The 23,926-nt window shown below is 34.9% G+C and overlaps 1 protein-coding gene across 5 annotated transcripts in view; it reads right to left on the bottom strand.

The window, feature by feature from the left end:
- The window catches only part of Suco (SUN domain containing ossification factor), a 60,669-nt gene extending 37,273 nt beyond the window's left edge, over positions 1-23,396 (bottom strand). For 2 of the 5 annotated variants that reach the window (XR_007229327.3, XM_048421649.3), the window contains exons 1-9: positions 23,063-23,269; positions 10,901-11,012; positions 9,257-9,367; positions 6,942-7,096; positions 5,168-5,305; positions 4,725-4,875; positions 1,702-1,825; positions 807-943; positions 273-340 (exon numbers count right to left, since the gene is read on the bottom strand). Coding sequence is in view for 4 of the 5 variants with exons in the window: in XM_048421649.3 (XP_048277606.2) it covers positions 273-340; positions 807-943; positions 1,702-1,825; positions 4,725-4,875; positions 5,168-5,305; positions 6,942-7,096; positions 9,257-9,367; positions 10,901-11,012; positions 23,063-23,124 (1,058 nt within the window). In the remaining variant the exon portion in view is untranslated. Of the gene's footprint in view, positions 1-272; positions 341-806; positions 944-1,701; positions 1,826-4,724; positions 4,876-5,167; positions 5,306-6,941; positions 7,097-9,256; positions 9,368-10,900; positions 11,013-23,062 lie in introns of all 5 variants that reach the window. The other 3 variants (XM_048421647.3, XM_048421652.3, XM_048421648.3) reach the window with 3 other exon arrangements.
- Between the last annotated feature and the right edge of the window lie 530 nt (positions 23,397-23,926).

Here is a 23,926-nt window from a genome sequence, read left to right as displayed (position 1 = left end):
AAGATTCAGCAAAGGAATTACACTCTTCCAAGAATTTCTCCTTCAGTTTTCTATCTCTTTCTAGTAAACTCCAACAGTACTTTTGATCAGGCCTGTCACTGTTAGCACTTTTGTTACCTCCTTAAAAGGAAAAGCAGTTTGTTCTCAATTTGGAAGTGATATCAATACTGATCAATCATAAATGCTCACTAAATTAAAGAAATATAAAAATCTTACCCCAATAAAAAATTCACACATATAAAATACACTTTGTAAAATTTTATATTACTTACCAAATTTTAGTGCTGCAAGGATTCAACATATAAAGGTCCATATTTTCTATAAGAATAGCAGATGTGCTCTGTTTCAAGACAAAATATATCAAAGAAAAACAGTTTAAAATATTTTAATTCTAAAATTTTGTGAGATTCCTGTATTTTAGACTTTTAATATAAGCACATGATGGAATACATAAGGAGAAAAAAAATTAACTAAATGGTTAAAATTTTCCACTAAGGCTATAGCATTAAATTAGCCTTATATCAATTATAATTCTGAAACTTACAATGTCTGTTATTATAAAGGAAAAATAACTTTTTATGAACTATTTTAAAAGTTACATAAGGTTATTAAAGATACTTTTAAAGGTACAATGTTATTAACCAATATAACCAAAAATGAAATTATAAAGTATTTAAAAGCATAATGGATTAATTAGTAAAGTTGTAAAATAACTCACATCAAGATAGTTATCATAAATGTCTATTTTTAATAAAGTTGCTAGTTTCTTGTATTTTCTTTTTAAAAAACTTATAGACTTTAAATACCTTGGCTTCCGGATTAGCTGCCAAAATTTTGGCACCACATTCTACTGAGGCATAATTATTTCTATTTTTCTGGACCTTTTTGGTAGCATGTGGACCTCCATTAGAAGATGGATGCAATGACTGACCTGTAGACAAACCTCATTATAAACATATATATAATGATTATGATTGAAAATATCCCCCAAGCAAAACAATGATCTCAAAAGTAATAAACTGGCTGCTTTCCAGAAATGAACAGGTTTTAACTCTTAGAAATACAGCTTTAAAATAAATGAGAAAACTCAAACCAAGTATAGTGGCATATGCGTGCAATCCCAGCATTTGGGATGCCATGCAAAGAGGACTGCTATAAGTGTGAAGCCAGCTTGTACTTCACTGTTAGCTCAAGGCAGACCAAGGTCACATAGAGGCCCTATCTCAAAACTAACAAACTAGTAATTCAAAGTGCTTTAACGTATTTGTAATAAACTACAAAAATTCACATTATGCTCTGAGATATGTCTAAGAGCATAAAATGAAGATCATCCATGAGAATAAAGCCGTCCTTTTTTATGCTTTACCTTTTCTACTTCTAACACCAACATCAAGAATTCTTAACTCAGAATTTTTATACAAAACATTTAAAGCTTTCTGACCATACTTTCCTCAATCAAGGCTATTTTCCCATAAATTGGGAGTGATATCATTATTCTTTCTTATTTTACTATCAGTGAATAATCTCTAAGAATAGAATTTAATTAAGAGTAAAACTGTACACTACCAGTAAATGGCAGGTAATCAGCAGCAATGTGGTGAATCTCTCTGATGAAGTTTTTAGAAAAAAGCATGTTGAAACCACTCCCTCAAATAATTAAAAAATTAGACAAAAGTTAATCAAATCCCAGTGCTTCCTTACTTTTTTCTTTTTCTACTTCCATAACTTTCTTCTTCCATTCATCAAATGTTGGTATATCTTCTGGATCTTTGGGACTTGTGACAGGTGCAGGGTCAGTTTCTCCTGACTTTGTATAATCAGAGCTCTGAAAGAAATGCCAAAACGCCAAAACAAAACAAAAACAAAAACAACAAACTTTAATCTTTGAAAAAGATTAATAAATAATGAGTGTAGGCACAAATGTTTCTCTAACAGTAAATTAAAGTTTAATTTTTGTAATGAAAACTATTTTAACATGAAATATTAATTTACTTAAAAATTCAAGTTCATATAAAAGAAATGAAACTTCAAGCATTACAAAATACATTCCTTTATATGTTAGTGACATAAACATAATTTATTTTAAAAAATAAACAGAATTCTATGTCCTAAGCAAATTCATTACTCATTCAAAAATACATTATATTTCTTTTGAATGGAATAGAAATATATTTTCAAAATTTTTCAAAAAATATTTCTATTCAAAAAAATATATTTTGAATGAGTAATATTTCTTTTTCAATACATATACATACATATTTACTTGCAATACAATCACCTTCAAATAAATCTAAGATGTACACACCTACTTATTAAAGGAGTAATTTTAGATGTAACATAGTTTTTAGAAAAAGTAACAAGTATTATAGACACAAAAATTTTAAAGTAATTTTAAAATATTATTTTAAAAGCCCCAAGATTATTATACTTTAAAAGAACACACAAACAATGTGTTGATATCTCATGCTAGCAAAAGGGTTTAACAACAACAACAAAAAATGGATGTATGAAATGCACTTTTAAAAACTCCATGCACTGGTTATACAAAAATTAAAAATAATATTATGCCAATAAGTTGCATGAAACAAGCCCTCAAGAGTGATTTATACTATTTTCAACCAACAAATAAATGCATGTAAAGAACGACTGAAAATCAATAAGCAGCAGAAGGAATAGAAGCAACAAATTCAGCAAAAGGAAAATACAATCATAAAAATAATCATGAAAAGCTAATAAAATCAGACACACAAATCATACCAATCTGATGGCGGTTACAGTGTGACAGTCTTGGCAAAGTGTGACTTATCTAATGCATCATGGGGAATCTATCAGATTGCTGAAGGAATCTTAAAAACAATATTTGCAAAATATATATACCCACCAATTCACATTTCTGTGCATCGTCAGTAAAAATGCTTGTATGTTATTTTTTTTAACGTGCGTAATTGCACACTGCAACATTACTTCTAATATAAGAAAAACAGAAACTTAAATATTCCTCAATTGAATAATTGTAACAGAATAATCCAGAAGCACAAGAGACAAATCCCAATGTCAAAACCGAGTAAAAATTCATATAAAGGCAAGAATGTCAGAACATTCTGTTCCAAAGTCCTCAAATAAAAAATTATAAAATCACCAAATGCATGATAGCATGGTCTGATGAGAAGCTATAATCAAGAAAGGGCACACTCTTAAAGCAGAGTAATTTACTTACCTAGTCATGTCATGTTTTAACCATTTGGGTATCACAAAAACATCAACAACAACAACAACAAGAAAAACAATGTGCTTATTAACAAAGTCTATTTTAGAAAACTAGCTCTGGTAAATAATTAAGTAATTATAAAAAGTTACTCGGCTGAGATGGTAAAGCACCCAAAACAAAAACAAAAAAGCATGTACATTCTTTGAATTCTGGGTAACAAAGTTCCTTTCACCAACTAACAGATCTAACGAAACCATAAAATCAATTTCTAATGCACTGTCTACAAATGGAACCACTTTCTAAAACACTATGTGTCTAATGGTGTCAATATCCGGCAAATCTTTTAAATAACAGTTGCTGCAAAGAACTGCTTTCATTGGAAACCCAAGTGGCTCACACGAATTTAGTTGGGCAGAATTATTCTGAATTGGATACTCATGTGTTATTTCTGACACTCTTTCTGGGATACTAATTTGTTCAGGAGGTAATTATACATTTAATTAAGATTTCATTCTTTTGTTTATTAGCACAAGTTCACAATCTAAGGCCTTAGATACTGTGGGTTGGCTACTAGTTGAAAACAAGTAAATTTAGGACAGAGCTGGCTGGGAAGCTTCAATTCATATTTGATACTGAAAGAGCTCCAAAGGAGACATTTTTAATGTTTGCCTATTTGAGGGGTGTGATATTTGACAAAAGAACCTTTAAGAGATGATATGGTTCCACTGAAATAATTAAAGTGAGTTCTTTTAAGAACCTGGACTACAGAAAACTGAGTTCTTGGGTTTCCAGGAAGCACCACAGACAGACACATCTAGTCCTATCGATAGTATAAAGCTCTGAAATATAGGTTAGGAAGTTTAAATGAAAATTCACTAAAATGAATAGGACATCCCAAATTAAATGGAATAAATGAAAATGAGTGTTTGGTACAGGGGAACCTAAGTTGCTGGGTAACAGTTCCTAAGGAACTTTTTTACTTGGCTCTTCTCTGCAAGTTAAAGTGGACTTCAGGAAGAGTAAAAGACAACTGCTTCACTGTGATATAAAGTCCCTCTTTACTGTAAGAATAATGTTTCAAGACTGAAGTTTAAAATCTAGTTGCAACTTGCACATAAGTAACAAAAAAATGTACCCTTAAAATATTCTAGCTAAGAAGCATGCATTTGCCCTTACTGAATTAAATGATATTCTCAATTTAATGGTCGTGCATCTATTATAGTTCTAAAACATTGCTTAAGTAAGGACTTTACTTATATGGCCCCAAATAGCTGAGATGGTGGGCAGAAAATTGTGTAATTATATATAAAACCCAAGAGAATCTATACCAGAACACTTATATATGTAAAAACTAGTCAGATCATAAAGTAACTATATGCTATATATGGAAGCAGAGTTCATATCAGTTTTATGCATAATATCTCTAATCTTAAATCAAATATAGTTAGCAATTTTTTTCAAGATTCCACTAAAGTATATTACATAATGGATGGAGACAGTAAAGGTTATAACTCACCTCATTTTTTAAAGTAACTGAAGCATTCAGCACAGACTTTGGATCATCGCCATCTTGTTCACTCACTGAAACTTTTGATTCGAATTCTGATTTTGTTATTTTTTCTTTGCCATGTGAAGATGACACATTTTCTATATGCTGGCCAACAAGGCTATTTAAAAGCAAAAGATAAATATATTTTAGCTGGATAAAAAGTTTTATACAATTATGATTATCAAAATTCCAGTTGTAATAGTAGTTATTATAGAATCCTATCACAATCAGATGTGGTGGTACAGGCCTGGAGTCCCAGCATCTGGAAGGCTGAGCCAGGAGTATCCTGTATGTGAGGCCCACCTGAGTTACATTAAGTTCCAGTGGTCTACACAATAAGATGCAGTCATGATAAAAAAAAAAACAAAATGAAAACTACAAAAGAATCATACTAAAATGCTTACACTCACCTTTCAGGCGGACTGACAAAAGCAGGCTGTTCAACTGAAGCATCTGCATCAGGAGCCTCACCAGCTTCACAGTCAACTTCAGACTGCTCCGCTTCACCAGGCTTGGCTAGAGATAAAGTACCAGATTTTTCTATTTCACTAAAAGAGGAAAGAAAAAACGATAATCCAATAATTTAATTGACTTAATGCAAGTTTAAAATTCTAATAGTGGCACCGAAACATAACCTAAGTCTCCAAAAGAAGAATGCTTTGTGGATCTATGAAATGTTTTCAAAAATTATTTTTAAATTGGACACAATGGCACATGCTTTTAATCCTAGTACCTAGAAGGCTAAAAGAGGACTGAGAGCCCAAGGCCAGCCTGGGCTTTTTATTTTTTTTATTTTTTATTTTTTATTTTTTGGGGGGCTTTTTATTTTAAATCATGTATAACCAACCATCTGTGAGTGTACCTAGTTCTAAAACATTAGTGAATTTTAAAACACAACATTAAATTAGTATGTAGTCTAATAAAAGATAAGATCTTAAGTTATTTTTCTAAGGATATCTTCTCTAACATTCGATTTCTGTTCATACTGAATCTATAAATAGATTAACAGTGTTACATACAGCAAAACTACCAATTATCTCAGGCCATTCTGCTAAAGTTTTACTGCACTTTTACAATTTTACTTTTGAAAGAACTGTGACAATATTTCAGTACTTTCCCCTGCCTTACTTGTAATTCACAATCCTTCTTAACAATATGGAAGAATTAAGAACATACTGTTTACATAAACAGTATCCTGGTCTTAAATTGTTTCTGAAATAGCATCTAGTTTTTTCTCAACATGCTTTCTGTACCCTTTTCCTTAACTAAGCAACATTTATTCCAAACTGGCACTATCTTTGTGCACAACTTCACCAGCCCACTAACAACCAACTTGCAGCAGTATAAAGAATTTTTTAAAGTGGCAATAAATAACATTTGTTCTTAAGCATTCTTTTACTTAACTATTGTTAATTCTTATGATAGAGTAAATACATAACGTAATATTAAGAGATTGTGTTTGGCTTTGCTCTCTGCATTACAGCTGGAAGGAACTCAGAAGCACAAAACTGATCTACTAAAGATAACTTTTAAGCTTAAATATTCCAAATATTATTAAGTTAGAAAAAGATAACTAGGGCTGGAGAGATGGCTCAGCAGTTAAGAGCACCGACTGTTCTTCCAGAGGACCTGAGTTCAATTCCCAGCACCCACATGGTGGCTCACAACCATCCGTAATGAGATCTGGTGCCCTCTTCTGGCCTGCGGGCACACATGGAGGCAGAATGTTGTATACATAATAAATAAATAAAATCTTTAAAAAAAAAAAAAATCAAAATGAACAAAATTATAAAAAAAAAAAAAAAAAAAAAGATAACTAGTCACACAAAAACCAAACTATTACTGGAAAACTAGTAATAATAAATGAACTGACATTTGATTTTTGAATAACTACACAGATTACACAAAAAAACAAACTCATACATTCTCCTGAGTAGAACCTGTGCCTTGTAGAGATTCATGGCTGGGCCATAATCGATTTTTTTCATTTACTCAGCTAAATAAATAAGCTCACTATTAAGATTACACTCAATACACGCAAATTAGACACAGATACTATATATCTTATCTGTTATTTAGCACAAATATCAACCTTGAGTATATTAAGGTGTCCTATTATGGAATATTTCTAAATTGTTGTTTTTGCTTCTCTCCCAAACCAACTTTCTCTTCATAAAGACTTACTCAAGCTTTGAGACTGGAGTTGTTTCTGAGGTAGATGAGCTGGAGCTATTTTCAATGTCTTCACTGCCCACAACTACACTGGAAGAATCTTCATGTAAATCAACCGTAGGGAGTGAGTCAACCACAGGTGGACTTAACTTTGTTGTTTCCACGTTCTGTTTTATTAAAGGTTTTATTAAATGTTAAGATTAATCACATTTTTTGATGGACAAAAGCTCACAGAAGGCTGAGAAATGACTATATAATGTTCACAATCTAAGGGTATTTAGTCCAATGGTAAGTGCTTAATATACATGAGACCTGGAATCCTAGATTTAATTCTCCAGAACTAAAAAAGAAAATTACCAAATAAAAACTTGCACACACACAAAATCCTTTCTTCCAACATTACTACCCTAAAAAATTTATTATTTATTATTATAAATTTGTCATTCTAATACAGAACATGTGCATTTTTCATACAGCAGGCACTGCTTGCCCATTCTCCTTTCTTCCTATTTTATATCAGGTCCTACAAGTAATTCCACTTCTACTTAATTAATGAACACTAGCAGTAACTAAAGAACCCTATGTAAATATAAAATGGTATGATACAGTAACCATATCCCTAAAAATTTATGGAAAAATGTTTATCAGTTAAATAACAATATATAATATGCACAAGTATTACAATGCAATAAATAATTTGCTTTTCTTTCAGTCTAGAATGTTCTAGGTCATTCACCCCTCCCAAACAGAAATCGATCAACGCTTCTCATATCTGAAAACCTTTATCAGCCCCCCCAAAACCGCTACAATAGAACTAGCTGGTTCCTATCCTTTCTATTTCCACTATTCCCTACTCAGTCTTATCACAACATCTATAATGGCTCAACTGCTATTGTCTCCCTCCTGTTTTCAATTATAATATTAAATGCATTAAAAAAGGAAAACATTCTTTTGACTTTAATTTAATTGCACACAATGCATTTAAAGGTTTAACAAAGAATAACAAGTGAGAAGAATTCATATCAAGTTCAAGGAAAGAGGAAAACTATCAACTATTACAGACTAGATGATGTAGGCCTTGTCAAATAGGTGAGCCAGTATGGAAACAAAAAGAAGTCATTAGACAGTGTAACAGGTTAAAATGTGTGTGATCATTTGGAGAATTAGTAGCAGAGAAATTTTCACAAATAATACTGGTTTATTCCTTAAGGTAGGAAGTCTTTAGGAAAGGACATCATCAAATACTGCATTATTTCAGCATATACTCAAAATTTCCTGAAGTTATTTTATATTTTTTAATCCAAGTCCTTAAAATTCAACATGTATTTTGTACTTAACAGTAAAATTTCAAAGGATTTGAGAAAAAAGCTTCTAGAGCATGATTCTCAACCTTTCTAAAGCTGTGAACCTTTAATACAGCTCCTCATGTTGTGGTGATTCCAAACTATAAAACTATATTGTTGATACTTTACAACTGTAATTTTGCTACTATTATGAATTTTAATAAAAATATCTGATTTGTGATCCCTGTGAATATTGCAAACTACAGGTTGAAAACTGCTATTCTAGATGCTTCAAAAATATTTATGTAATTGAAGGGCAACAAATGGCAGTTTTTTAGTCTGTGAATAAATATTTGGCAGATATTTTCCAAAAGCTAACAAAATGAAACTCCCTCATACTGTGTTGAACATGTTTTTTAATCTGTAAGATGTTTTGGTTTTTTTTCTTAATCTTTCTGTCTACAAATCAAATATCCTTAGTTCTTTTTCAACTACTGTTGAATTAAATGGTTTCCAGATGTATCAGCATTCTACTAGGTTTACAGTATATTTATTCAGGTTTTTAATATCTTCCATTAATTCTGATGCATAAAATAGAAAATAATCATCTGAAGAAAAGGGGCAAAACGTTTTACCTTAATCTATTCTTTTAACTTTGCATCCTATATAAAAATTTAAATACTGACATCAAAAATGCTCTGTGTTCTTCTACATACAACTACTGTTGTAAAATAAAGGAAGTCAGAAAAAAAACTATGGCACCTAAAAATCAGAATATATTTATGTGTCAAATAATAGAATGAAGGAAGAATGCTTGCACTCAAATTTTACTTCTAAGAAAACAATCATATGTATTATTAAATCTGTAATTTTACATTTTCTCAGAATCAGTACTACTATTACAAGTACTACTATTACTATTGCTAATTTTACATTCTGCTATACGGTAATTTAGAGTAAAGAAAGACCAAACAAAGGCATCCAATCCTATACAAAAAGACCACAAAAGTATATTATAAAAAGCAAAAGCAATATAAAGCTTACTTGTACATCCACAGTGTAGTCATCTTTTAATTTATTTTCTTCCGGAAGAATAGGTAAATATGAATTCAATTTTCCTGATAATTCAGCATTACTAGGTTCCTTTCTTTCATCCTACATTATGACAAAGAAATGACTGATAAAATTATTTTATTTAAAAAAAAGTCATCAAAACTATCTCCTTCTTTGCTACAGAACCAGTCTTCTATGCATTTGACTCTCAACTATATTTACATGTTTATTTTCTATCTCCTTCTATCCCTATCCTTGCCACCACACTTAAAATATAAAATGTGAATTTAAGAACCTCATTTGGTTGCTTAATAAACATCACGAAGTAGCATGTATCAGACACAAAGTAAAACTTTCATAATTACATGGAATATACATGTTTTTGTTTCACCTCTCTTTTGATATGCTCATTGATATTTTCTACACCTATGCCTTTAAATGTTTCCTAGGATATACATTTCATAAAAGGAAAGTTATATTCACCTTTTTAAAGCTGAGCTTATCTACACATACAAAATATTGAAATGTTTCCTGAAAGAAATTTTCCTCACTTAATGTTTACTTAATTCATTTTATAACATTTTGTATTTAAATATATCAAAGAAGTTAGAGACAAGTTTTATTGACTGTGAATAAAAGCATAAAATTTTATGTTTTGTTTTTAAAGATTCAAACAAATTTTCAAAAAGTTTACATCATTCATCCCCGAAATAAATTCAATACAACTCAAAAAATTAAATAATCTAATCTATATTATCAGATCTCAAACTTCCAAATATGTAAACAAAAAAAAATCCTAATACATATGCTTAACATGTCTATATAGGTATACATGCAAGCAAGGTAAGGAAAGACACAAAAATCCATGAAAAAAAAATATATTCTCATGTATCTAATTAATAAAATGAAAATGTAGCCATTATGAAGAAACAGTAAACGATCAAAGATCATGAGGATATACCTTGAAAAAGGAAAGAAATCACTTCGTGGAACATTTCTGTTATCTCAATGGAAATGAAAATATTAATTTGTGTTCCTATTTAAATGTATATCTATACCCACAGGAAAACACCTGAACATTCACAACAAGCAGTAAACTAAAGTTCCTTTGGGGATACAAAGATGATTGTTTTATAGTTAGCCTTAGCTACTTCTGTAATTCAAAATACACAAAATTGGATGCAAAAGACAAATACAAGTCAATATTTACCTTTATCATTTGAAATAGTAAAGTTATAAATGATTTCAAAACTATCAGGTGTTTTAAATCTATTCACTGTTCCTAATTATTTCTAAGGAACTACAAAGCCTCCAACTGCAACTTCTCCAATTACTTACTTCTGATAGCTTTTAATTTATAAAAGTTTATTTCTCTTTAGCAACAAAAGAGCAATCTTATTGAATATACATCATTCTTATTCCCTACTGTAGAACATGGTATGTTACCAAAATCTGAAATACAAGCAACAAAAATTAATACACAAATATCTCTGAGCTATCATAATGTCAAAATTACCTTGGTAGCTCCTCATAACAATTAAACAGAAATTCCCAACAAATTTGTAGCCTCAAGTTACTTTCATTCTAAATTAAGACAGTCTTAGAAAGCAAGACTGTCAATTCCATTTAAGATACCTTTCTCTGGGACTGTGTGTCTTCACTTTCTAATGCACAATTGTCGTCTTGAGAATAATACGATGCTGAAGCTGAAGAACTCTCTTTACAGCACACATGCCAACTAGGAAGCCTGCAGACACCAACCACCAGCAACAATGAACAACAGAGAAAGAAAATTATTAACATATACTTCTTATGGACTACAACCTGAGGCAATGAAAAACAAGTTCTTATTCTAATCTCAAGAACACAATTTTAGAGTATGACTACCTTAGTAGGGAAAAAGCTAATAATTCTATTGCTATCACTGTCAAGTAATACATAAATTTCTAGAGAGTGCAATAAAAACAACCTCACAAAAGCAGCATCTGATAATTTTCACAGCAGGTACAGAAAGTTATCAGAGTTAGCCTCCTGAGAAAGTGTCCAGATGTCAAAGACATTTGCAAATACTTAAAGATAACTCTAAAACCTGCATCAATTATTCAAGCATGGAAGTAAAACTTATAATTATTTTCACATAAAGAATTCTGACAGCCAGAAGTAACAGAAACTGTGTAAGTACAAATACTACAGGTTAATAATATTATGAAATAAAATACAGCTCTTCTAAAGCAAAAAAATTCTCTACCAATATAGTAAAGGAGGAATAGAATACTTTATGATTTAGCTCAAAACAATCAACAAAAATAAATACACAAACATCTCTGAGCTATCTTAATGTGAAAATTATCTCAGGAATTTTTCATAACAATGAAACAGAAAAATCTCTACCAAATTTTTAGCCTAGTATTTAAGTTACTTTCATTCTAAATTAAGATAAATTAGAAAGCAGACTGTCAAAACTGGTTGAGACATAAATCTATTTTATTTGTAATGCATACCTAGGATCATCACCATTCCCACTAAAAGACACCTGGATAAACTTACACAGCTATAAAGATTCTTCAAATGAAAAGCACACACATACAGTATATGAACATATATGCCATATAATAGAAAGTTAGTATTAAAAAAAACAAAAATAATCCATGAAACAAGACCAGCATTACTATCTACTATCACTAGTATCATAAGCTATAAAGATTAAGAAAAAAAATCCCACAACAGGACAATGTAACAGTGAATGAGCCAGAGATCTTGGAATACTCAGCTCTAAATGAGAGACCTCCATCAAATCTCTCCCTTCAGAGCTCAGGGAATCGTTCAGCAGAGGAGGTAGAAGGATTGTAAGAGCCAGAGAGGATGGAGGACATCAAGGATACAAGGCTTTCTACACACCAGAAGGACTGATGCTCATATGAACTCAGAGACTGTAGCAGCAAGCACAGGGCCTGCACAGGTCTAAGCCAGATGGGGTCCCAGCACTGAGAGGGGAAGTGAACACAAGCCAACACAAGCTCCCATCCCTAACCCAGAAGCTATCTCCAACTGATAATCACTTCCAAGGGAAATTTGAGTTTTCTCCAATGGAGTCTTACTGGGTATAAAAACAACGCTTCAGGACAGACAGACTCCAAGCCCATCAGCAGATAGTCAACACAAAATGAACTCAATGGCATTTTTGGAAGCTTCTTGTCTTGGAAAGCTTTGTCTGGGCATTACTGTTTTTTTTCCTCTTACAGTCTTCTATGTATATATTAATCTTGCTGGGATTTCTCACTGTGTGTATATGTGTCTGCATATGTTTCTTGTGTTTTTTCTCTTTGGCTCTTTTTCCTTTTTTAAAAATTATCTTTTTTTTTTTTTTGAGCCTGTCTGTTTCCTGAGTCCTGGGATTAAAGGTGTGCGCCATCACTACCCAGTCCATTTTATGTTTCATTCTATTCTGGTTTGCTTGTTTTCACTTTATATTATTATTATTTTTTTAGAAGTCCGTTTGTATTCTAATGAGAAAGAGAAAGAAAAGGGGTGGAACTGAGTGGGTACAGAGTTGGGAAAGACAAAAAGGAAGAGAAAACCGTAACCAGAAATACTGTATGGGGGGGGGGGGGAATCTATTTTCAATTTTAAACAAAAGTAACAAAGTGGAAAAGTAATACTAAAATTATTATGAGTTACAAATAATGAGTTTATCACATACAGATGAGTTCATATTAAGTGTAAAATATAAAGGAATTAACTATTACAACTTAGATATAAAAATTAACATTCCTAGTTATAAAATGTTATATAAGTTCTTATTTGCAATAAGTAAAAGATAAAGACTTAACATGAAAACTATTAAATCAAACTATTTGAGATTACCAATATTAAGACAACTGCTTTAGTTGAAAAAATGTCATTTTAACACAATTCAAAATATTGACATATAAGGTAGATTTTAAAACCACATCCAGAAACTACAAGGATGGATAACTTTTGAAAAAATAAAAGTAGGCTAGCGCTAGTAAAGACAGTTCTAATGCATGTAAGGACTGATTAGACCTATGAAGCTACATTACAGCAATATGGTATTGAGATAGAAGGATCAAAGGGACTCTATCTTCTGTGTCTAGAAAGAGAAGCTTCAGGACGACAGCAAGGAACGCAGGGGAACCAATCTAGATGGAAAGTTATCAGAAGGTCACGAGCCTGACAGGTGAAATTCATACCGAATGATCAGTCTTTGAAAGTCTCAAGTATACACTGTAACTGGAAAGATTTTGTACTTAAAGAAAAAGAAAAGCAAATTTAATAAAAGCATGTCAGTACTTCTGGGAAGATGATAGGGAAAGGGGAACTATAAGATTATACAACATGAATTGGCTGTGAACAGCATTTATATAGCCATAACCATACAAGAACTAAATACCTAAACTATTCGAAGCATGTAAAGGAATCTAATCATCTACACTATGTAGAACAGTAGTTAACACTCATGCTAAAGAACGCTTCCAATACCAAATTCACACCTCATTCTTCATACAGGAATACAGTGCTGGCCATTCATTTAGGGCAGGATGGTTCAAGTTAACAGTGAAAAATACAGGTTTTATTCTTTAATATCACTACTTAAGTTTTTTTTAACCACAAAGTTCTATGAAGTAATACAAGACTTATGAGAAATGAGTAAATAACACGGAAGTCATTCTGGTTAAACACTGGTGATGAAATAGTTCCAAACTGTCATTTGGCTTCCAGAGTCTTTGCTTAATAGGCACAAACCTTTTTTCTTTCAAATGCTTGGCTTTAAAATTTTAAAATACATACACATATAGGTATGTATGTATATATGTATATGGGGTTCTTTAAAAACTGCTTTGTTTCTGCTTGGTCTCTTAGTCTCTTCGTAGGTAAGAGCACAATGTGTCCCTTCTCCTTTCAGTCTAGCTGAGAAAACTCTGTTCCATTGCTTGCTGATAATCAAACCTCTCAATTTAGAAGTTCAGATAATTAAATTACTAGCCATCACTCAGATAGAACTGGTCTTGGATTTTCTCAAATCACTATACTCCATATATCAAATATACTCAATGATTGATGACTAAAGATTGATCTATAATTTCAGTGATCCATCATGAAGAAGCACTGAGCAAGGTATGCAATGTCTTATATCTTAATCTACCATTACTAATTTTTCCAATAAAATTTTTCTTTTAGCTGCTGGAAATAATTAGACACTAATCATAGTTAAAATAGCATATTTTAAGAAATTATGCAAGATGTATTTATCCTATAAAATTCAAAACACAGTGCTTTTTCTATAGTAATTTCAGTTCAAAATACAAATTAAAGTTCCCAAATAAATTAGTGCCAGGGTAATAGTATAGTCTGGACAAAACAGAAATCTACACATAGAACAATAAAAAGTTAAGCCTCAAAAGTAGGTTCGGGACTAAGTCTTCAAATTTTCATCCTAAGGCAAACATTTAAAATAATTTCATTAAGGGACTGATAAATATCAGAAGTATGCGAGCTAGAGAGATGGCTAGGTGGTTAAGAGTACATACTACTCTTGATGAGTACCAGAGTTCAGTTCCCAAAACTCAAGTTGCATAGCTACAACAGTCTCTAAATCTAGCGAATCCCATGTCCTCTTCTGGTCTCCATATACAACTGCATTCACACTGCACATACCCACACTGAGACATGCACATATATACAAAATTTAATAAATCCTTTTTAAAAATTAAAATAAAAAGTGTAAGGTTACAGTAGCCATTAACTTTTTTATTATAAATATTCTAAGAATTCTTTTTCTTTCAGATTACCAAACAAATATGTAAGTAAGCATGTCTGCCACTTCCCAAACATCATCTTTTTCAATTCCCAAAAGTTTCTCAACACTTCCCTCTTAAAAAACAAGGTGTTTTTGCTTTCAAACTTTCCAACCTTATCAGACACTAACTGTTGACAAAGTGATCTTAAAGGTCTTTCCATCTTTGTTTCCAGTTTCCTCCTTTCTATCCTTCTACTGTTCTCCACCTAACAGACCGGCCTTGAATTGCCTACCCGCCCTCCTGCCAAGTGCTGGGATTACAGGAAGGCAGCAGCATGCCAGGTCTTCAAGGCTCTTTCTTTGTCATTTTTTGACTCTTATTATCTAAGAAGCTCAGTTCTCTGTTTCAAAAGTCAAACACTCTGCTTTAAAAATAATTTCCTCTATGAAGACAACTCCAGTCTTTTATCTCTCAGGCCTGCATTTTTAAGTCTTACACAATTCTGGGCTTAGATAGTCCATTCCCCTCCAACTAACAGATCATTCCTCTTTCAATCTTTTATTAACTCTTCCATTTCTTTTTGTACACCACCAACAAAAAACACATTTTTCTCTCTCTCTTTGAACCTATTTCATAAATTCATAATTTAAGATATAAGGATTTATGTTCTCATCTACATGTTTCAATAAACTACCTTTTCTTGTCTGGCAGACTCCTACAAAGAATGCAGAGGAGCTTTGGTAGATCTGCTGACGGTGAGATGAGTAACAGACAGGAGTGCTCAACAAGAGCAGGTAGGAGACAAACTATGACAGTTCTTTTGAATACTAGCTTAATGCTGTGTCTTTCACTCTACAGTTGCACTATTGGTCAGCTTCACAACAACATATCCAGATCATTTACTTCCATAAAATGTGTGCTTAATACACTTACTTTCTTCATTCTTGCTGTGGCAAACTCAATTACTCAATTACTCGGCTTCAAAGTACCTGTTCTTGTTAAGTCTCTCTTCTGAAACACACCTAGCACAACAATTTCAAAAAATAAAAAATCTTCTCAAAATAATTTGCCTTGTTGGATATTTATCATCTAGCTCTTTGGCTTTACTTATAAAATTTATCATAATCTCACAAATATATCTGCCATTTTTCCTTAGGCTTAGCTGCATTACCACTTCTATCCATTCATTATCAATTTACCCATACTCTTTCCCCGAGACAAATACCACCTGCTCACTGCAGGCAGTGAAACACATACATACAGATTTAGCCATAATTCACATTAGCATCATCAGAGCATCTTATTTCAGCTCATAAACACCTGTTCACACAGGAGAGTTTATAACTGGCACATACATTCAACCCTTCCTAGCAACTCCAGTCCTATTTTTTACATTTAATAACTACTATGAAACTTAGCTTTTTGAACGAATCATTAGCATTCTAATCATATTTCTAGAACGTTGGCTGTATAAAAATAGCTGAGTTTTTTTTAATCCAGTAACATTAAATTGAATACAAAAACAAAAATACCCATGAGGTAGGAATCCTAGGAAAGTGTATTTTTTTCTTTCTATTTTTGTTTTTTAAAGACAAGGTTTCTCTGTGTAACAGCTCTGGCTGTTTTGGAACTTGCTCTAACCAGGCTAGCCTCGAACTCAGAGAGATCCTCCTGCCTCTGCATCCCAAGTGCTGGGATTAAAGGCATGTGCCACCACCCACCCAGCTGGAAAGTGTGCTTTTCAAAAGAGTTTCAGATGGTTAACTTCTGCTCTTAAATCCTTTCTTGGCTCATCCAGGCACCATTTCAATAAGAAATCTGTCTGCAAAAAAAGGTGGTAAAGAAACTAGTCCCAGTTTCTACTGGCACAGAGGCAGAAAATGACAGTTAAGAGAACACAGGCTCACAACTCATAGCTACCTGGATTCTGGATCCACCCCAAATTAGCTGTGAGAAAACTTGGCCAAGTTGCTTAATGTCTATGTGTCTTCCTTCTCCATCTTTAAATGAAAATGTCCATACTAAAAGACTGTATATTTCACAAGAGTTGCAATGATCATAAAATGAATACCAGACCCTTTCCACTACTCTAATACAACTATCTACCTGTATTCTGACAAGTAACTTGTGCACAAGGCTCAAGTCCCACACTTGCTGTTTCCTTCTCTGTACCAAATATATTGTAGCTAACAAAGAATTACTTTAAATAAATTTGTGAAAAAATGTGAAATATTCTAAATCCTAGTATATAGCCTTAGTCAGGTAGTGGTGGCGCACGCCTTTAATCCCAGTCTTGGGAGGCAGAAGCAGGATGATCTCTGTGAGTTCGAGGTCAGTCTGCTTTACAAGAGCTAATTCCAAGGCAGCTAGTGCTGTTACAAAGAGAAACCTGTCTCAGAACAACAACAACAAAACTAATCTATAGCCTTTCCTATTTTCCTATTTTATTTAATAAGCTACCAAAGTACCCAGAGGGAATGAATCAGAACATACATAAAAATAGCACTTAGTACAAGATACAAAATCAGTTTAAGTACCTAAGATCCCTGTCAACATTATAAAACATTGATAAATAAAGCTAGGTGTCACTTTTACTTGTATGTAAAATACAAATTCACTTTAGCTAGTAATTCATCACAAAAAACAAAGTTATGGGGTTGGGGTGCAGAACAAGGTAGAGTACTTGTCTAGCACTTGGGAAACCCAAAAGCTTTATACCCAACACACAAAAAGAGAAGACAGGTCCTTCAAAAGCAAACAAAACAACAACAAAAAAGCATTCCATTCATGAAACAAGTATAACCCAAGGGATTGTATTTTTATACTGAAAATACTCAAAAGCAATTTTCCATTCCCTTGTGACATGTGGAATTATACTTTGTGAAAACCCTTCATAATATGGTCTTGAAAACAAAATAGGTAATGCAGGTAAAAACTGTGTTTTCTGCTCTATATGTTAGATAGCTGGCACAAAAGAACAATTTGAAATGTGTAAATCACTGCTTCAAGCAAGGTGTTTTATTTATTTCCATATATAAATAAGCTACAAAGTAAGTGTATATATATATTGTATTTATATGTATAATATTCATAACTGAAGATGACCTGAGAGGGCAAAAAAGCAAATTTAGTACTTTTCTAAGCATCTCCCTTTTCATTAGAAGTATAAGAACGTTAACTATATGTACTGGATTCATTTCTCTGCTCAGCTTGAGACATGAAAGAATAATTTACTAGTCACAAACAAATATGAAATGATAATGCTCAAAGATAAATAAAGTGTTAATATCTTTGATTCTTTTTTTATTATCTGCCAAGCTTATTTCTACTAACATTCTAAAACATCTTCAAATGTCTAACCTTAAAGGGCAACATGAGCCACATCTCCAGCTCCTAAAAATAATTCAAAGTACATTAAAGATTCATTTGCCTTTTTGTGTCTGGACACAGATGCTACAGATTTTCATAAAGATGTACCACCTTTCACAGATCTATTCCCACTAAAGCAACCTAGTTCATCCAGCTCCAATGAAGGATCTGGCACTGTTTACAATGACCCCACACAGCTTCCAAGCACCACATGCTATTCTCTGATTACACAATTTTTTCCCAATCTTTCATAAAAATTTTCAGGTAAAAGACAGAACAGAAATTTTCAATGTTTATACTAAGAAAAAAGAGAAAAAGCTTACACATAGCTCATGTTTCTTCTTTTTCTGCCCATATATTAACAAAAATAAGACGTTGGAAAAATTATGAGAGGAAAAAATTAAGAATACAGAAATAGAATAACCCAATGGGGGAAAATGAAAAAAAATACCTCTTCCATCCATGAAAACTGGATTGACATATGTCTAAGTACAAGAAAGGTCATAATCTTAATTTACACAGCTCCCAACGCTCTCCTACTGTATCTCCATTAATGACCTACCACCTCCAAAGTCTGTCAGCCAATCAATTTTATATCTGATAATAATCTAATTAAAATATCAATATGGCCTGCCTCTTTTGTTCTCATTTAACCTACTTCACTTGCTCATCATCTGGTTAAAATAAGAGTTCACCTGCACAGTAATCAAATCTCTTCAAAAACCTACTTCTAAAATTCCTTTTAAACTTTTCTACATCCCTACTAAACACTCTAGATAACCTCACAAAAAGTTCCCTTTGCTTGTAATACAAGTTTCTCACTTTGAATTATTCACCTTGGAAAATATAAATAGGCAAGAACTGAGGTTCACAGAAATAACTCACCCAAAGGCATAATTTATGATAGAATAACAGGAAGGATACCCTAAAATACAAACTCTTCACTTGATGCTTCTAATGTCCTTTCTATGTACCTTTATGTTTTTGTCAAATATATCTGAGTTGGTTAAATGTCAAGCTATTCTCATTGGTCTAAATATTAGCTTTTCTAAGATCATCCTTTGAGGCCCGGACAGGAGAGATCTGTTACTATTTAAAAACAAGCCTTTACTAAGATTGATGTACAGATTTATTGATCTTAAGGGCTAGCTAGACACATATCAAAAACTAAAGGACCTATAGCCAGAAATCCAAAGGAAGAATGAAAGTTCACAAGCAGTGGGGTTTACCTCCAGCATACCATGATTCACTGTGGTTTACACATATGTCCAGCTAGAAAGATTGAAGGATTATCTTATCTTTTTTAACTAAATAAACCCTTACAACATTTTTTTTTCAGAAAACAGTCAACAAACATAGTATTACAAGCATAAGCCAGTAAGAAAATAGCAAGGCTAAGATGACTAACCAATATAAATCACTCCTCATCTACATTTGATATATAATCTAGTCAATCATACAGCTCTCATTGAAAATTAAAACTTTAATGGAAACAAACAGTAATATTAAAATAATTTTTAACTTTCTTAAATACCTAACTTATGTAATTATATATAATATACTATTATCATATTACTTACAAAATATTAGACACATTTTAAAGGCACATAAACAGTTTTACTAATTAGAACATCTATTCAAAGGCATGGATTACATCTTCCACTTCAGTGAGATGATCAACTTCCCACGGCAATGACTGTCAGTTCTGCATCTCCAGCATCTGAACATTGTTCTTTATATTGTAAGAGACTTTGAAGACCTCAGCAAATTATGAGTTCTGAGACATGAAGAGTCTCCTAGATTTGATCAAGAGTACATCCAATATAGTAAGTCCTTACAAGAGAAAGGAGGCAAGAAGATGAGTCATAAGCAGATTTTGAAGGCTGAAGAAAGAGGTTGAAGTGATGTGAGACATGAGAAAGAATACAAGCAACCCCTAAAAGTTAAAGTAAAGAAATGGGAATCCCCTATTCCCCAGGATGAACCAGCTATTCCTCCTTAACTACTCTGGCCTAGGGAGACTGATTTTGGACTCCTGCACACACATACCCTAGAACTATAAAATAACTACAGGTAAGCCACTGAATTCCTGGTAATTTGTTACAGCAGCAGTAGGAACTAACAAGGGGGCTTCTTGGCCACTATAGCTTTGTGGAGGGCCGCAACCACATTCTCCATTGCTTCAAGGGACAAAGGTAGAGATTGACCTCTGTGACCTCAAGGTGTGGTGGTACACGCCTTCAGTCCTGATGCCTGGGAGGCAGAGGCAGATTGACCTCTGTGACCTCAAGGCGTGGTAGTACACGCCTTTGGTCCCAATGCCTGGGAGGCTGAGACAGGCAGATCTCTGTGAGTTCAAGGTGATGTAGCACACGCCTTTAATCCTGTGCTTGGTAACTCTCTACTGCTGCGTCCCTGCCTACTTCCGACTCATCATCTGGGATAATGGGCAGCGGACCAATCCAAGAGTGACACGTCAGAAGCGAGGACTGTTTCCTTTATAAGGGCTGGGTTCCCCTCATTCTGGGTCTCCGCTTTGGAAGGTGATGCTCTCCCTCTCAAGACGCATTAAAGCTTTACTGCAGAAGAATCCTAAGTGCCCCGCGTCGTTCTTGCTGGCGAGGCCGAGCGCGGGACATAGCTTCAGTACTGAAAACAAGATGGACTGTTCACTCTTAAGAGTCACAATGCTTACTACACAGTAGACGTTAAGAAAAACACCTTTGAATGCTTTTGTACTGAAGCACATAAATACAATGTCCTTACTGTTTATTATAAAGAGTGGCCTATGTGTTATCTCATTTACTTCTAGTAACTTGGATACGAACGGATCAATTTTATCATACTTAAACTCCAATAACTAAAGTTCAAAGAAGTTATATAACATGTTCGAGTGGATGTATCTAGTAAGTGATGGTACCATATCTGTCTAATAACACAGACCTTATTTAACCTATAGTCAAAAGAGGTTCAAATCTAAGCTCCAGAATGTAGTCGCTGCTTAACCTTAACCATGTTACTCAGTTACAAGCTTAACTCAGCCGCTCTACTTACTCATCTATAAAATACAAAATGAAGTTAACAATACCTGCCTGAGTAGGCTGTGCTGACAAAGATGCTAAAATGTACGCATGCCACATGCCTGGCACGGCTGACAAATACTGCTACCACCGCTGTTCTGTAGCTATGCTACGATCACACCTAGAATACATTGTCCTACTTATTCAAGAATTACGATTAACAGTGTTCAAAAGAAAAAAATGTAACCATTATAAATGAGATGGACAGGCCGGGTTTGTTTTTCTGTTAAGGTAAATCTATAATACTCTAAGCAGGAAAGACAAAAACAGAAAGGTTTACCACAATCTATCAAATGATGACAGTGTAAGATCAAACTAAAATGAGTAATACTAGAAGGTAAGGAGGTAAACTCCAGAAACTGAGTATAATATGAACATACAACACTCCTTCTACAAAACAGAAGTGGGTAACAACTTGGAGACAATTTCTGGATGACAGGAGGAAAAATGGCCACAAGGAGAAGCAGCTCATCAATTCTAAAAAAATGCTATCTAACCCCACACCTGTTTCAGATACCTGTTTCTGTTAAGGAGTATTTAAAGGGCTCAGAATGACAAACAGGAGACCAAACATTTTATTCTCCAAAATATAGTCCCTTCCAGTCAGATTTTCTCAGACAAGAGATTTCTTTTCACCCTTACTAATATATTATTCTATATAAGCAACAACTCTAAACTTCAGAGTCCCTGGATTTCATTACACACCCATAAAAACGGAATTATTGTTAGTGCTTTGAAGAAAGAAGCTAAATAAGAAAGTCTATCTAGATTTTAATGTAAGAAACAAAATCACGTCAACAGAAAGGCCATCCTTTGGGTCACCGACCGAAGGAATTCTCCCAGGAATTCCTACAGAAAGAATGGCTTTCCCAAGAACACCTTTAGCAATCCTTTGGCTCACAAGCTATTTCGGCTCCTCAGAAACCAGGGATATGCTTAAAACAAACTTAAAGTTTCAGAGACAAAGAACGGAACAGGTAGCAAATTAGTTTACTCTCCCAGTATCAAAGGCCATGACCGAAAACTACGGTAGACACTCCGTGATACCTTCTCCATCAAGGTAACCAGAAAAGGGCTTCATAAGATCTGTGCTTCAAGAACAGCAGCCCCAATGGGACCACTGGTCAAGACTGCGCAAGAACTGACCAGAAGAACAACTGTTTATACGGTACTCTTACCCTCATGCCGACTCACGTTTTCAAAATCACAGGTCCGGAACGCATCACACCTGACTCGCCCATGCCCTGACCTCATAAGGAAAGCAAATGACTGCCAGTAAAACCGAGTTACTCGCTCGCCAGCTTTCTGAACACTACCCAAACTGCCCCATCCGCAGCGCGGGAGCACCTGAGTACAATGGCACCAAGTGATCCCCCCTCTGTTCCCTTCTCCCCTCGTCCGACTCTGCAAATTCCAAAACACAACTCCATCACCTCAAGAGGAGGAGCCGGGTGGCCGCTGTGTCGCCTGCTTGGGGAGCAGGAGCACCCGCAACCCCCAACAGCCAAGATGACTTGGGGGTGTGACCCGACCTGCTCCCTCTCCCCTATCGTGCCCACGGAAAGTCCCGCGAGGTCGCCCCTACTCACCAGACTAGCGAGCAGAGAGAAAGGCAGGAGACCAGGGCCAAGGCCCGCCGGTACTTCTTCATCTTCTCCTCCTTCTTCCCCCTGCCAGGAGGCGGCACATCCTCCCCGCAGCAGTCACTGCCGAGGCCAAGATGGAGGAGCCAGAGCAGGAGCGCGAGGCTGGGACCGAGAGTCCGAAGGGCTGTGGCGCTAGGGGAGCGGCTCCGCGGCGGCTCTTCTCCCGACCGGCCTCCCCGAAAGGCCCACGGCAGAGCGGACAGGGACGCTTCACAGGGACGCTCCGGGGACTGCCGCCGCCGCCTCTGGGTCCGCCCGCTCGCCCGCGCCCGCCTCCTCCGGCCGTCGCCGCCACTGCCTCCCCATCCCCGCCCCGCCCGCTCGAGCTCTCGCTCCGTGCTGCCAGCGACCAACGGCCGCCGCGTACTCGCCTCTCAACAGCCAATGGCCGGCCGGGCCCCGACACCTCGCACGCCGCTGAGCTGGAAGCAGACGCGTCACCCACGTCCCTCTCCGCTCGCCCTACACCAAGCTCCGCGCGGGCCACGCCCCCGCCACTGACAAAGCTCCCGAGCGACTCAACCACCGCCCTGCCTACGCGGGTCCCGCCCACTTGCTGGCGTTCGAACAGGAAGTCCTGTGACCCTCGGCCTTCCGCCTTTGAATGGGCCGCCCCTCCTGCTGCGCGCGCCGCCTCCGCGCACGGCCACCTGGGGGTTGTAGTCCTCCTACCCGAACCCCTTTTCTTGCTCCTTAGAACCGGTGGGTTTGATTCTAGAATTTTAGAGTATCACTTCTCAGCTCCAGACTGACTAGTTTTGCCAGTCATTGTTACGTCCGGGTTTCTTCCTTTGAGCACAGTCATGG

This window comes from Myodes glareolus, chromosome 5 (genome assembly GCF_982192425.1).
Source record: "Myodes glareolus chromosome 5, mMyoGla1.1, whole genome shotgun sequence".
NCBI classification, from domain to species: Eukaryota; Metazoa; Chordata; class Mammalia; order Rodentia; family Cricetidae; genus Myodes; species Myodes glareolus.
Note: the sequence above shows the minus strand (reverse complement) of the source record. Positions and strands in the feature narration are given on the sequence as shown.